The sequence below is a fragment of the Cebidichthys violaceus genome, unplaced genomic scaffold (genome assembly GCF_023349555.1).
Source record: "Cebidichthys violaceus isolate CVI_PGR_0920_01 unplaced genomic scaffold, fCebVio1.0.p SCAF_10, whole genome shotgun sequence".
NCBI lineage: Eukaryota > Metazoa > Chordata > Actinopteri > Perciformes > Stichaeidae > Cebidichthys > Cebidichthys violaceus.
In genome coordinates this window covers 9,498,503-9,513,834 of record NW_027176263.1, presented here as the reverse complement: position 1 = coordinate 9,513,834, position 15,332 = coordinate 9,498,503, and the positions used below count along the sequence as shown (strand labels likewise).

At 43.6% G+C, this 15,332-nt stretch overlaps 1 protein-coding gene across 1 annotated transcript in view; it reads right to left on the bottom strand.

Annotated features, from left to right (window-relative positions):
- Window positions 1-1,138: 1,138 nt before the first annotated feature.
- The window catches only part of micu1 (mitochondrial calcium uptake 1), a 29,505-nt gene continuing 15,311 nt past the window's right edge, over window positions 1,139-15,332 (bottom strand). The window contains exons 6-12 of the mRNA XM_068724864.1: window positions 10,536-10,650; window positions 8,816-8,898; window positions 8,044-8,244; window positions 6,367-6,504; window positions 4,836-4,944; window positions 2,117-2,206; window positions 1,139-1,945 (exon numbers count right to left, since the gene is read on the bottom strand). Coding sequence (XP_068580965.1) covers window positions 1,782-1,945; window positions 2,117-2,206; window positions 4,836-4,944; window positions 6,367-6,504; window positions 8,044-8,244; window positions 8,816-8,898; window positions 10,536-10,650 — 900 coding nt within the window. The 3' untranslated portion in view covers window positions 1,139-1,781. The remainder of the gene's footprint in view (window positions 1,946-2,116; window positions 2,207-4,835; window positions 4,945-6,366; window positions 6,505-8,043; window positions 8,245-8,815; window positions 8,899-10,535; window positions 10,651-15,332) is intronic.

The window sequence follows — 15,332 nt, the reverse complement described above, 5'->3', positions numbered from 1 at the left end:
ACAATTTGACCGCATTTTTCACAATTTCCAAACACTAGACAGACTAAAGTGGTTCATAAAAGATAATATGTGTAGATTAATCGCTCATGAACATCACTGTAATCAGCAGCACTAGTTATGATGAAGGAAGTGCTGGTGGGCAAGGCTGTACAGCAGATAAAAGAATTGAGTATTGAGTCGCTATAACCATGTATCTCCTTTTTTGGAGTTTTAATTTTTCAGAAAAACCAAAGGTTTAGATGTTCTTTTTATTTTTATCTCAAGACAAGTAAAACACTTAAAAAAGCATTTTCACAAATTTGAAAACGTTTTGTTGCTCATGAAAATTTGATGTTTTGTAAAGTTGATACATTAAGGATGTTCTGTTAAAAAAAAAAAAATATATATATATATATATATATATATATATATATATATATATATATTTTAAAATTTTCTTCCGTAATAGTTTTTAACAGGATGTAAATGCCAACATTTGACTCCTTTTCATGTGATTTTCTTTCTTTTTCCGGGTGTTTTTTTTGTGTTTAATTTGCTTGTTTCCCGTCTGTCAGACACGTTTCTTGTCTCGTGTTTTCAATAGAAACAATCTTTTTGATTGTAACGCCAGACTTAAGCTCAGTCAAGAACACGGGTGAGGAATACTGATGAGAGGTCCTTCAACCTAATCTTCAGCCCAGCAATCACTGCAGAGCACCACTTCCGTCTGTCAGTCGCAGTGTGTGCAAGAGAGCAAGCCAGCCGTCTCAGGCCAATGCAGCACAATGTGTACCAAAGGGGCTGCAGGACAATCTTTTAATGGGCAGCAGAGGCCGAGGACTGCCCATCCTGTCCATTTCAATTAGACAAAACTGCTGACCGCTCTCGCTCTCGCACACACACACATTAGCATCTTCCCCTGGCACACGCACTCAAAGGCACGTCATACAATCAGCTGAGCAGTTTTGCTCCGAAATGTTCCACCCAATTTCATTTTCACATGACAAATGGCTTCCTCGGTGCGCCATAGATTAGTCTCACTAATCCCCCACTGTTCTTTCCCCTCAGAGTCAAAGAGTGAAAACGAGCACATGGCAGGACAACAATCCAACTTACGAGTCGAGCAGAACACAGTCGCTCATAAATAAAGCGTAATCGGTTTTACGTTATTAAAAACATCTTTAATAGAGCATTTCTTTTGACATCCATCTTATATAAAGTGTTTCAGTGGGCACCAACTAGAAGAATACACACTTTGAACAGTACATTGTAAAGCAAGACGAGCATCGTTGATCTTTTATGGGACAAAATGAAGACGCAGCCGGAGCTAGCAGACTGGATGAAGAGGCGCTAACAAGATTACAGACGTCTGTCCCACCAAAGAAATAGCTGAGGTCTGTTCTCCGCATAGAACAGACTTACTGCAGCATGTATACAGCAGAAGGTCAAATAACATGGATTCCTCTTCTGGCCTTTTGCAGTAAAATGTGTTAAATGCAGATATAAAAGAATAGAATATGGCAGAAATAACAATAATAATTTGATTATATACAAATACCCGCGATGCCTTGGAGAGGCATGCTAGAGAAGCCTTTCAGGGACAGAATGTGTCAGCATGCTTCAGTCACTATACTGATAGTTTGAACTACAGCAACATGCGTTAATGGTTGAAGATGCCCCTCACCGCTGCGGCCAGAATGAGTCCATTGCATTATTGGTCTGTCTGAATGGTGGAGACCTGTTGAAGGTAAAAAGGTCTTGGATGCTGCTGCTGCCGTTGTTGCTTTATTCACACGCAGTCTCTATTGCGTCTTTGGGACGGCGAAGTCCCAGGCCGTGTCCTGGGCACACTTACACATGGCCCGCACCAGCCGAGTGAAGCCCATGTCCTTGGGTTTCTCCAGCCCCCGCATGAGCCGCTGCTTCATAATCGCTATGAACTCCCGATTGCTAAGCTCTCCATTACCTGAGGAAGACAGACAGGCGGAGGAGGAGGGAGAGAAAGGGTGATGGACAGGGGAGAGATGATGAAATAAAGAAGAGCGAGGGGAGGAGACGAGGTCCATTTATTGATGATTTCCACCTGTCAGTTGAGGCTTTATTTGCTTTCCATGAATGTAGTCAGCCAGGTACTCACCATCGCAGTCGAACAGAGCGAACACCACGTCACACACGTGGTCTGACAGCTCCACTTTGGCCACGGTGCGGGCCACCTGCTTCATGGTGACTGAGAGACGGAGGGAGGAAACCAGAGAGAGAGAGATAGAGTCACCATCTTGTGGAGGAGAATAATAGAGGTGCGTGTCACACAAGCCAGCTCATAAATGACTCATGTGGAGGACATTGTGTGCCAGGCAAACTGCTTGGGATCGATAGCAGGCAGGACTCCCATTCACCGGTAGACTTTATCTGAGAGAGGAGGAGGAGGAGGAGGAGGAGGAGGAGGAGGAGGCAGCATCAGGACATCTAGCTGAAAAGGAGACTGGCTGAGGGGAATGAAAAAAAAAAAAAAGCCTCTGGGGTTATTTCAAAAAAGCAAATAGATAATAAAATGATGAAAAACTACACCGCCTCAGACTTCAAAAGGCACACAAAGTTTAAAAGAAATGGAGGAGTATGAGGAAGAGGAGAGGTTGGGGATGAAAATAATATCTGACAAAATCTCCCTGCAAATGGCAAGACAAAAAAAACAAACAGCTGAATCACTCCACAGAGAATCTCATTAGTGGCCTTCTTTTCTACCTTTAATAATGAGCAGTCCAGATAACACCCACGTATGAGAAAATGTACTAAAAGGGTGTGAAATCTTCTGAGAGTGAGTTGAAAGAGATAAAAGAGAAACACAAGATGATAAAGAGAAGAGAGCAAAACAAGAGCTCCTTAAAAGAATACTTCACCCACAAAATGACCATTTCATGACAACTTCTCACCTCGTGTTGCCTTGAATTCTTGAAGAAAACACACCGTACGATCTAAAACACATCCACATAAACAGTCTCACGCCTCCACCGTTTCACCGTGGAGGCATGAGAGGAAAGAAACGTTTCCTTCGAGGATTCAAGGCAACAGGAGGTGAGTAATTGATGTAGAAATGATCATGTTGTGGGCGAAGCATTCCTTTAAGGCTTGAAGACGGTTTAACTGCACGGACAACGGGAGCGCGGAGATAATATGCAGACGTATGCCTGGCAGCTCTCAACAAACCTACAGAAGCCTGGTGTTTTCAATATCCCACTACAACACACACACACACACACACACACACACACACACACACACACACACACACACACACACACACACACACACACACACACACACACACACGGCTTGTTACTGTTACCATACGCTGGAGACGAGCACCTCAGGGTAGACCCTGCACTCTTACAGCAGAAGCTGTTTCATCAGTGAATCACAACTAATGGATGTGCTGACAGAAAACATATGGAGGCCTATTGAAGGACTGAATCATTGTAATAAACTAAGAAAACATTGACTCATCGAACAACTTGCCATATTGTCAAAGCTACAGGCCTGCGCTGCTCTCGCATTTAATCGACTTTCATTGTTGGGATCTGACAGACGAACGATTTCAGTAAAAGTTAATGTTGTGGAAGATAAAGGAAATAAGACTAATTTAATGACCAACTTGACGCTTAGCAATTGGTGTTTTTTGGAATAATCATTGCGGACACATTCTTCAGGAGTAAGAATGCCGAGTCACCCACAGTCAACATCATGATCCTTCTTCATGAAAGATCTTCATGGAATCAAACCCCATTAGTGATGCTGTTAATGGTCAGCATCTTCTTCAATACAATGCATTTACAATCAGTTATTACCTCTTTAGATTGTATTTGTATCATATTTGACGTATTCCACACCGGTTCAAATGTCCTTCACACACAGGAGGATTTGTCTCATTGATAACAGCCTTTTAACGGTTTACTCTTCATTCTCTTCTTATTCTGTTGAGCTGAATGAAGTTACTGCTCGTGCAAACTAAACACCCAACAGCAGCTGCTTTACATTAAGAGCATTCAACCGGCTAAACTAGAGGGAAGTTATTATGTGAAGGAGCCAGAGGAAACCACAGTTATATGACCGGTTATCAAAAATGTTTCTACTAAACAAGACAACATTCATTTTACTGCATTTTTTGACAGCAGATCAGTTTTAAATGTTGCAAGGGAGTAATGGAAAAATAAGCAACCACAGAGAGATAAATAACATTTCTTCTTACAATCAACACTTGAAATGATGAAGGCAGTAAGAAATGTAAACCATACTTTGGCGTTTTATTTTCATCTTTCCTTAAGAATTCATGAAACTTACTGTTACCATGACTGAAATCTTTAGGAGTAGAATGTTAGCCTCCTGCTTTAGGGTACTTTAGAAGTGTTGGTTGAGCTTTTGTTACGCTCCAGTCAGCAGCTTACAGATGACATACACCATCCTGGAGCAACCATGTAATGATGGGTCAGCCCAGTCCCAACACCACTCTCCCTCCCCCAGTGATGATGATTCTGACATGTGTCAGTGGGCATCGGTAGCCTGCAAAGTGAACCGTCATGCGCGCACGTTCGTGGGTCTTGGATTCAATGCATGCGCTCTCCTGCCGGCCTGGAGGAAGGTAGATAAAAGGATGGATGGACAAACCAATGACAAATGGCTGAGCGAGGATTGGGAGCAAAGCCAAGCAAAAGAAGATGTGGGAAGCCAATCTGGCTGGCGGAGTGTTAACAGCTCTGAGAGACAGAGGGTGAAAGTGACAACAGTTGAGGCTAAAGGGGAGTAATTATGGAGAAAAGAGAGAATGTCAGAGAGAAAAGGGAAAAGGGCGCATGTGGGTGTACCTTTGTCTATGGAGGCTCCAGCCATGTGGTAGAAACTCAGGGCTGTGTCCACGTCGTTCACGTTCTTTAGGAAGGTAAAGAAATTCTCCACTTCCTCAAATGTGATGCCCTGCACAAGATGAAATATACAAAATGAGTCTGGGTGAGAAAACTCTGAAACAAATCATTCCTGCCGTCTTACCGGAGGCATTAGAGCTCCCCAATCATTACAAAAAACATCGTCGTAACACGAGCTGGGACTGCACAGTAACATTTCGGGAGCATCTCAGCAGTGTGACACAAACGACAAGAGGAAGTGGACAGAGGCAGTGGACATACAAGGATGAACAGTGTGTGCCGTGGAAGGACAGGGGAACAGACGGTCTGAAGACACACGTGCACATAGAAACACGGACGCATAGTCACACAGCTGCCACGCTGCTGATGAGCTCATTTGCAAAGAAAAGTGAGCAGCTGGTCTCAGGCTGTAAATAACAATTTTCTCATTTACATTACAGGTTATGCCAATGCTGAGAGACACACCGGCATGGAAAAAGAGGGGTAAGGGGGGGGGTGCGCTTACTGCAGTTTAATTCCTTAGAGAGACACAACTCTGGCAGCACCAGCCTCATCTCTTTCTCGTGCCTTGGAGACACGGCAGCTTCCCTGCTTTCTTTTCTCTGCTAAACACTGCATTTAACCATCAAATGTGCCTTATCATGGCTCATGTGATTCTTACTATCTTTGGGTAAAAAAAACATAAAAGGGATGAATTTTTGCTGCAACACTTCTGGGGATACGATACGCATGGGCGTATCTTCAGTCAAGTGACTGATGGGGCTCATTAAGCTGAGGCATGAAACCAAAGTTGATACAAAGCACTGGAAATGGAAGAGGGATAGGTGTATATACTCCGAGCCCTCTGCATCTTGAATATTTTTACATTTCTCCTCTGTTTGGTCTGTCCCAGCGGAGTCATTTGACTTGCTTAGAGCAAGGTGGTGGTGTTTTGTGAAAGTACGTGTAGGGGAAGGAAAGTCAAAACTCTTGTTTGCAAGAAACCGTGCATCTGAACGAAACAAAATAAGCATACAGAGTATAATAAGTAGACTGACTCCTTAAGTTGTTTACGGATAGAAGGGCACCCAAGGAGGACAAAGCCTGAAGGCTTTATTAAAAAGCTCAAAGAGAGATGGAGTAATTGTGCCCTGCTGCTGAGCACTGGCTTCTCTGTGTTTGGTCACCACAAACGGAGATAGCGGAAGGTAGAAGAGTCGGAGAGAGTAAATGTCAGTTAAGTGGATAACGGCAGCCTCCGAGTGCGCTGTTCTCTCCGGGTGATGTATCACCTCACGTCCAGTCTGTCTCTCACACTCGCAATGTCCCGGCACAATCTCTTTTTTTCCCTCAGGCACACACACCGTCACATGTAGGCCACTTTATCAAAACAGTCCACAGCACCAAATGAGGCACCACATAGAACCTCAAAGCGCCAATCACTTGTCTCAAGAGTTCCACGAGAGCGGGACTAAGAACACACAGATTTATGTACCTGTGCATCCTTGAACATCTTCTTCAAGCCCTTCTGCATCTGCTTGAGTTTACGAGACTGGACGCCACTGTAGGCCAGCAGCATACCCCCAAACTGTCTCTCGCTGATTCTGCCGCTCACAGGGTCGTTCCTCTCGAACTGTAGCGTGAGAGAGACACAGATGAAGACTGAGTGCTGTGCAGAGGGACAAACAAATTAATAGGAGGAGGGCATGGTGAGATGGGAAACAGTAAATACTGGTGTCAGGCTTCCAGTTGAATCATGCTTGGAGCTGGCATTGGCGACACTAAATCTGCATGTGCACGCTTTTATTTCTGTATTTTTTTACAATGTCCCACTGGAGTATGGCTTAACAGCTGTGGGCCGTCGCTGTGTCAGGTCAATCCAGTGGATTTATGTCTGAGTCTATGCGGCTCCCTCCCTTCTTTCTCTCTTGAGCACGCCGACCTCTCAAAATGTTAATTTGTCGCACTTGTGAGCGGCAGCTCATGACTGAGCTGAAATAAGCCTGCAGTAAAGATTTCAGCGGTGACCCGACCGTTCACGCACCCGCGGAGGATCTACCTGTTGTGAGGGGAAGTCAAATGATATTAGGCGATGAGCAGGTAGCGTATTAGAGCGGTGAGAGAGAACCAAAACAGTAAAGATGATAGCAGAACACGCTTAACGACAGCAGCTCTGGTTATTCTGACATTTCTGTTGTTATGCATTGACATACAGGCTTGATAGAGACAGAGACTTTGAATTCCTGCATTTTTTTTTTTTAAATGTATACATGATGCTCTGAAACCTTTTTGTAATTCCAGCTTCATTGGGAATACAAAAACAAGGGGATTCATAAAAGTTATAAAGACAAGAATAAGAGAAAGTAAGTGAGAAGCTGGCAAAAAAACCTGCTACAGCTGGTGAAATATGGCCTTGGGTGAGCTGCAGGGTCAGCAAATAAAGAAAGAGAGAGGAGTGAATTGGAGGAATTGGATTGTATGATCCATGTTGGTGTCATTCTCATCTGTGGTGTTATGATTTCCCTCTCGCAGCATCGTGGTATCATTAAGACCTGACAGATAGCGATTTCTTTCTGGCAGATGCTCCGACTCCAGTCCTATTCTTGGGAGCTTCAGATGGCGGCATCCATTACGGTTCAGTGATCAGTTAGGCACTACCCACGCTAATTAAATAGATTAGAATAACCATATGCTCAGCAACACTGATCGGTGGCTGTAACTGTAGAGGCACGAGGAGGGGTCTGGTGTCACTGAGGAGACAGAAGATGGCTTCTATAACCAAACGTCACAGCTTTGAGTGACACCGGCCAGTGCCGACAGACAATCCACACAGTGCTTTTGTCATCCTCTGCCCTGCTTCTCATGTGTTTTATATACAACGTCTCACCTCCTTGCTTTTCATCTGACTCTTGAACTAGTTTTTGGGTGTATTTGTGTGTTTACCGGGGGACTAAATGTAACAGGAACAGTAATATTTACTGCTGTTCACTGTCAACTAGCATAGGGTAGTCCCTGAACAGGTGCTGCGGAGACTAAGATTTAAGATTACATCAAAGTTGTAACGTTCACATTTATTTATTATAATTGTAAGCAATAGTAGAGTAAACCAGTTGATGAAAACGCTTAGTAGAATGCTCTATTCCTCCACTCGTTCACTTTCCTCGTTCATTACCTCTAGTTTGAGCACGTCATGCTGCAGTTTCCTCTGAAACTCCAGAAAGCTGCCGATGGTGAGTTTTCCCTTCAGGTCTTCTCCAAAGAAGTAGGTGGTGAGAGCCGAGCTGCAGCCGGCCGTCTTCAGGGTGTTTCCTGTGGTAGAGCGGTCGCGATGCCGCATGCCCATGCTGGTCTGGGAACGAATGATGCTCTGGACCTAAGGATTGAGGGGGGGGGGGGTGTGTCCCATGTCAACCAGGACGATGGTGTAGACTAGGTTTCAGAGGTACTTTATGTACTGTATACTTGTATTAATCCATTAAAAATCTCATAGAAATAGTAAAAAATGATGTTATCCGACAAACAAAAGCTTGTGGGGTTTGTATAAGATTGGCTTGATTTACAAACCACTTGGTTGCTTCATATTAAAAAAGCAGTTAAAAGCATCTTTCATCCATTCTCTGACATAATGAGGTTTAACTTAAAAAACCTCGATACAAACAATACTGTACATGTATATCATGAACTCTCCACCACATCCAGTGGTAGAGATCATGATATATCACAGAGTGCAGAGCACAGCACTTATCTTTTCCCTCTTAGAAAATGTCACAGTGGTGCACATCAACCTTCCTTTAATGCCTGTCAGCGTGAGTTACTGGTTACTGTAATGCAATCAGTCGCTACTGTGGGTACAGCACAGTCCTAACGGGTGGGCTGGCTGTTTTAACCGTATGTCTCCTTCAATATGCTGAGTGTGTGCGTGTTTTGTGTGTTTGGCTACGCACCTGTTCAAACTCCTCAAGATCCACCTCTCCATCGCCGTTCAGGTCAAACATCTTGAAAGCAATCTCAAAGTTCCTTTGGGGAGCTGGACACAAAAACACATTCTGAAATCAATACAACACAGTATGAAAATGGCACGTCACAGTGGATCCACCAAGCTATCATCATACCCCCCCCAGTGGTGCAACATGGGGCACTTTAGAGGGGCCATCAGACTGCACAGAGACCGCTTCACAGAGCTTTTCTGGAATATAACATTTGCATTAATAACATTTCAATTTGCTGCACTGTTTTTCTTTTTTTTCCAATCTGTGTACACTTTCTGCGAATGGCATTTGCTGTACTTCTGCTGCTAAACACCCACGCCACTTTAACGACCACACGGCCAGAGCCAGTGAAATTAGTTTTCCGTACAGCAGCATAACAAGGCTGAGTTCACAGTGTTAGCACCCACAGTCTGATAATGACAGAACAAAGAAAAAAGGGAACGCTTAGACAAACAGTGCTTCCATTTAGCGTTGTATATAGAGACTCTTTTAGCTCCTTTCTCTTTCTCTCTCTTCCAACCCAACCAGTCGAGGCAGATGGCCGCCCACCCAGAGCCCAGTTCTGCTCAAGGTTTCTACCCGTTACAGGGGAGGATTTTTTTCTTGCCACTGTCGCCCCAGTGCTTGATCATGAAGGAATGTTGTCTCTCTGTAATTTATAGAGTAAGATATACCCCTGCTCTATATAAAGTGTCTTGAGATAACTTCTGTTATGATTTGATGCTATAACTGCATTGAAGTATTAAAGTTTACAACTGCTACATAATGCACACATTACATGTATGCTTGGTACATTCTCCCATCATAATAACACTGTTCATCTGATTTAATACAGAGCCAACACAATAATATTTACACTCATTACATTGTAAAACATCTATTTGGTAAATATTTTGTATTGCTTCACTTTTTACTACTGTATACAACTATAAACAATTCGTGCCTTAGCAAACCAAAGCCTTCAAGGGATTATTAAAGATTAATTGAGTCATATCTTACGAATGATTCAGTATAAAAGCAGTAAATGTGTACGACTATGGAGGCCTGAACCAATGTGGGTCTGTTAGGCGAAATCCTCCGTTACTATTTTTGTGGCCGTGTTAAATGGATTGAAACCAACCATAAAGGCATACTGCTTAAACATGACTTGTCCTTGAAAACTTCCCCAGAGACTTCCTCCATATGAACGGATTATATTAAATGGTCAAGCTAAGCCAGGGATATGACTTTACTAGGCATTGGCGAGTCAGGAGTCAGAGCCTTATTTTCATTTTTATGAACTGTGACACATTTAGAAAGGAGGGTTTTTTTTCATGTGAAAGTTACTCTCTGTATTCACCACCAATGCAGCTCAAGCAAACAAAATCTGTGAAACATCACCAAGGTGGCTAGCTTGATAGAAACACATTGACCTTGACAGAACTGGAGATCATACTGAACAGACAGACAGCTCTGCAACCCGGCTAATAATATCATATTGGAAAATACCGCTGTGTTTCAATTTCTGTCTTAGACGGATGCAGTAAAAAAAAAAAGAAAAGAAAAGAAAAAGCCCCACGCAGAGAAGGAAATGAAAAGCTCTTCTTTGGGGTTTGATTTGTGATCAGTGTGTAGGATTTGAAGGATGGGTCATTTAAGAGCCATTAGATCTCTGTGCAGTCAACAGTGTACTTACTGGACAGCACAGTGGTGAGGAAGATGTAGTCAGAGAAGGAGATAAGGCCACATTCTCCCAAGGTGTAAAATATGCTGTCCTCATCTGCAAACTTCTCCCTCTCCTGGGCGATCTTCTGCTCATTTAGGTCACAACAAAAAGAAAAGGTATATTAATAAAAACATAGGATTTTTAATTCAGGACAAGCCTTATAGCTGTTACAGTTGTCCCAGGTGTGGCTTTGTGTGTGTGTGTGCAAGCAAGTGTGTGTGTGTGTGTGAAGCTCAATCAGAGACTGTTCAAAACACAGAATTGTACACACCTACTATACTTCCACACACACACAGATTAACAATATTCCTGGTACACAAGGAGGGTGATGGATAGACGGTTTTTCACAATAACAGTCATGCAAATGCTGCATACACATGAAGCCGTACAGGCAAGTGAGGGTTGTAGTGACAAGCAATTAGTTTGTGGTCAGTTCCAAACACGTTATCCACCAGAGGCCGTACTCACAGTGTGAAATTGACATAAAGAGAGGAAAAACATCACGAGAGACTGTGGCACAAACACACACTATTGATTAACCATATAGATGACACAACCCCAATGTAGTAATCATTAAAAACAAAGTGACTTTAGCTCTCACACACACACACACACACACACACACACACACACACACACACACACACACACACACACACACACACACACACACACACACACACACACACACACACACAGTTCACCAACGTTTTTCTGTCAGCATGTGTATATTCACAGCATTGCATGAAAGAGTGACTTAACCACATGCACACTACACACTCGGTGATAAGAGACTTGAAAAGACAGCGTCCACCAAACAGAGTGGACAGACGGACAGAGCATGCCTGGGGAGGGGGGGGGGGGGGGCTGGGCCACGCTGAGCCCATGTGGAGTTACCTCCGTCTGTAAGAGGTCCAATTCAGAGGAGGAAGGAGGAGAAACAACTGTTAGAGAGCAGCGTGGCCTCTGCTGTCTTTAGCAGGGCCTTGAACGACAAAGACACTCATGTGCATTTATAGTGCGCGCGCACACACACACACACACACACACACACACACACACACACACACACACACACACACACACACACACACAATCTTGCTCAAAACAAGATAATTGGGGGATACCACTCAAATTTAATTTGATGTCTCGCTGTCTCTGCAGCTGTGAGACTGTGATGCAGCTCCACTAACTAGTCTGTTATAACAATCAGTTATACCCATAATCTGTATTGTCAATGGAGCTGTATGCTGAGTGAATATTGCAAATGAAAGCCCATGTTCTCTCTTAAAAAGGATATTGACTTAAATTAATTGGGAAAAACATGCACTGAATACTACAATTTGGTGGCACCCCCCTTAACAGCATAACATCAAATTCTTTCCCCATGAACCGACTCCCTCCTCATGATAAAAAATCACTGCTAAAGACAACTGGTATGAGCTTTTAGATATCAAATATAATAAATATATCACTGTCCTCAATTGGTGTCTTGACTCTTACGAGTCGGTGACACAAATGCATAAAAATAGTGGTTTCTACTGTCTTTTATTATTGATGCTATCTACTGTACATGTTATAGTATAAAGGGAGAAGGGAGTGGGAGAGAGAGGGGGAGGTGAGAGAGAGAGAGAGAGAGAGAGAGAGAGAGAAAAGTTATTTTTGGAGCAGTGCTACTGGTTGAGAGACAGACAGAGAGAGATAACAAAAGGCAACATTTTCATTCTTTGTGCCATAAACATTCAGGTGAGTGCAAATGTAAGAGAATACTAGAGAGGGACAGGAATGTAACACATAATGAAACAGTAAAAAAGGGAAAGTGAGAGTAATAGAGGTTGGTATTGGCTACTCGACACACAGAGACAGCCTTCTAGGCCTGCCCTGAGGTGGGCCAGAGTCCTAGCACCAGTCCAAAAAACAGAAAAGTGTGTATTTTAAACGGCACAGACAGCTACACAACTTCGCACATGAGAGACATGAACACACTGAGCCTCGTTATAATGATCAGAACGGAGGCACAGAGCACATTTGGCATAATAACTCTTTTTTTCAGCGTCCTGAGTCAAGGATGAGAACACCCCCGCAGAAGAGCCAAAATGACGTTCAGCGAAAAAGCATCCGAATATAATTGGCCAAAGAGAGGAGCCAAATAGCACATACAGCTGATAAAAGAGATCTCAGAGTGTGTATGGAAATACTAACCAATAAACACACAAACATGGAGCTTTTAGTCTTCTCTGATGCTGCCGGTGTACCTGTCAGAAGAGAACACGAGTCTCTCTTTTTTAGGATCCCACTCTGCAGCCACAGACTTCACTGCTGAGCTCACGGTATAGCTTTCTCTCTCTGCTCTCTCTCACATACACAATGTGCTATCATACTGTAAATCTCTCCAACAATTGTATGACGTAACACTGCACTCTCTCCAGCAGACAGAGAGCGATGGCAGTGTGTATATCAAGCTGTGCTGTGGGTTTCACCTTGGCTTTGAAGCTTTTACCACGGAGCTTGTGGCTCCGCTGGAAAACCCATGTCCTATCTTCCTCTTCATCCTCCATCTTTCCTTCGCCTCCAATTCCCACTGAAGTTGTTAGGTGCTCCGGCAACAGGCCTTTCAACAGCACAAAAATGCATGTATAATTCAGACAACGGGTAAAGCACGTTTTACCTACAGGAGATCCCCATTAGGTTACTTGATTCTCCAGACTTATCAGTTGAGTCTTTCATCGGTTTTGATTCATCTACCCAGAGGACATAATGCCTTTCAAATATGCGGCTGCAATCGCTAAAAGGATCTCAACTTCATTGGAGTCTGTATTTAACACCCATCTTAGATTTTCCCCAAAGCACTGATCTTCAAATGACTGTAAATCTAATTGCTGCAGCACTCAAGTTAATTAACAGCGAACGCCTCGTCTGCCAGCGCGCGTCTGTTGATCGGCGTCAACTTCGCAGCTGTCTGAGTATGCGAGTGTGATTTCTTTTTAGATCTCTGCCCGGAGCCCGCCTCATGTGTTCATACAGTACATGTCTGCATGTGTCAGCTACGTTATGGCCAAGTTCCCGGGCAGTGTGCAGATGATGGACTGAACAACCCAACTAGCCTGTGAGCTGAGGCAGAAACACAGTTCTGACAGAGCTGCTGGCTGGGCGGTCAAATGTACTGCTCTCACATACACACGGCCCGGGTTAATCTCTCCAGTGCACCAGAGCAGCCCTGGCCAAAATTAAACTAACCCAAACTTAAAGAGTACAACAAATGAGGCCCATACAAGTCGAGCACAGCCAGAGGCGTGCATGCAAAGGGGCTTCATCTCTTTCTGCTCATTTCACATGAGCGCCTAAGAGACACTTTCTAAGCACACCATTAAGAAGTGACACACTCGAAAACTTGGACTGCATTAAAAAGCTCTTCTAGGATTCTAATATTTCATTGTTAAATCCAAAACTCAGGAAGTATATGCTTCTACATTTTTTGTATAACCTTAGCTTCTACCGACTATCTGACTGTAGAAAACTCTCAACAAATAATTTAAAAACACTTTAATTTAATTTGTTAACTTTTTTTGACTTCCAAACAAATATTAATAAGGTTTAACATAAAATGTAAAAAAATATGTATTACAAATATGAAGAACTTTACATGATCAAATCAAGCACATGACACTGATGGGTTCAGTTACACAGCTGTGCTGACGAGGAGGCACACATCTCTAACATCCAGCATCATCATCTCGTAATAAAAGAAAGCAGGCAGTTGGTGCAGTGACTGTGATTGACATCATTCAACACACTATACTGCAGACTTCTAACGTGGACACTTACTAAATTTATATCCCATGCCACCCATCCATTTTCTGCTGGCTTCACTCTTTGTTATTTATGCTGCTCCGCCAGCACTTTGTGTGGTCGCTCGCTCGGCTTAGAAGCTGATGGCAGCTTTAGACTTGGCCCTCTCTAACACCACTGTGCTGGCTGCAGTGCTTCACTATTGATTACATCTGTGACCCCGTCCAACACTGCAGCTGCAGACACCCCGATAACAGCAGAGAGTAGATGATGAAAGAACTGGACGTGAGCCACGCAGTTTCTGTTACCATATTAATGGTCACACAACAGACGCAATGACGTTTCTCAGATAGCGTCATAAGACTCCGTTGTCTGCATGGCCTCCACTGAGCACCGCAACAAAGAGATGAATTTATGGGTCTAGGCTGAGTCCTGCCAAAGAAGATGAAAAGCTCAAGCTGCAAAAAAAAAAAAAAAAAAAAAAAAAAAAGAGGAGATCTGCCCCCACTCTCTCTGTCTATGTGTTCATGTGTGCTGATGTCTGCTTGGGGTCATGCCTGTCCCAGAGCGACCTCTCATCTTCTGTACAGGTGAGCCTCGCTAGAACTTGGTGTACTGGAGCGCTACACCAACGGGAATATACTGATTAAAAAAGAGAGAGAGATGAGTACGGTGTGACAGACGTGACGGAGTGAGTGAAAGGGGGGGGGGGGTGAAACTTGTGCATTAAAAATGGATCAGTACCTTTGTGTGATGGGGTAGCTCCGGGGTTACTGTCACTTTGACAGGTCAATGAAACAAGTGTTTCAGGGGAAAATGAAATCGGAGTGACCTGCTCGAGGGAAAAGCCTGCGCCTGACATTTGTGAGCAGTGGCTGTAAGCTCTCACCGTGTGTGTAAGTGCACTTGCTCTGTGCTACACCACCTACAACTAGGGCACCGTCTCCATCCAACTCCCAATCAAAACCACACACACAC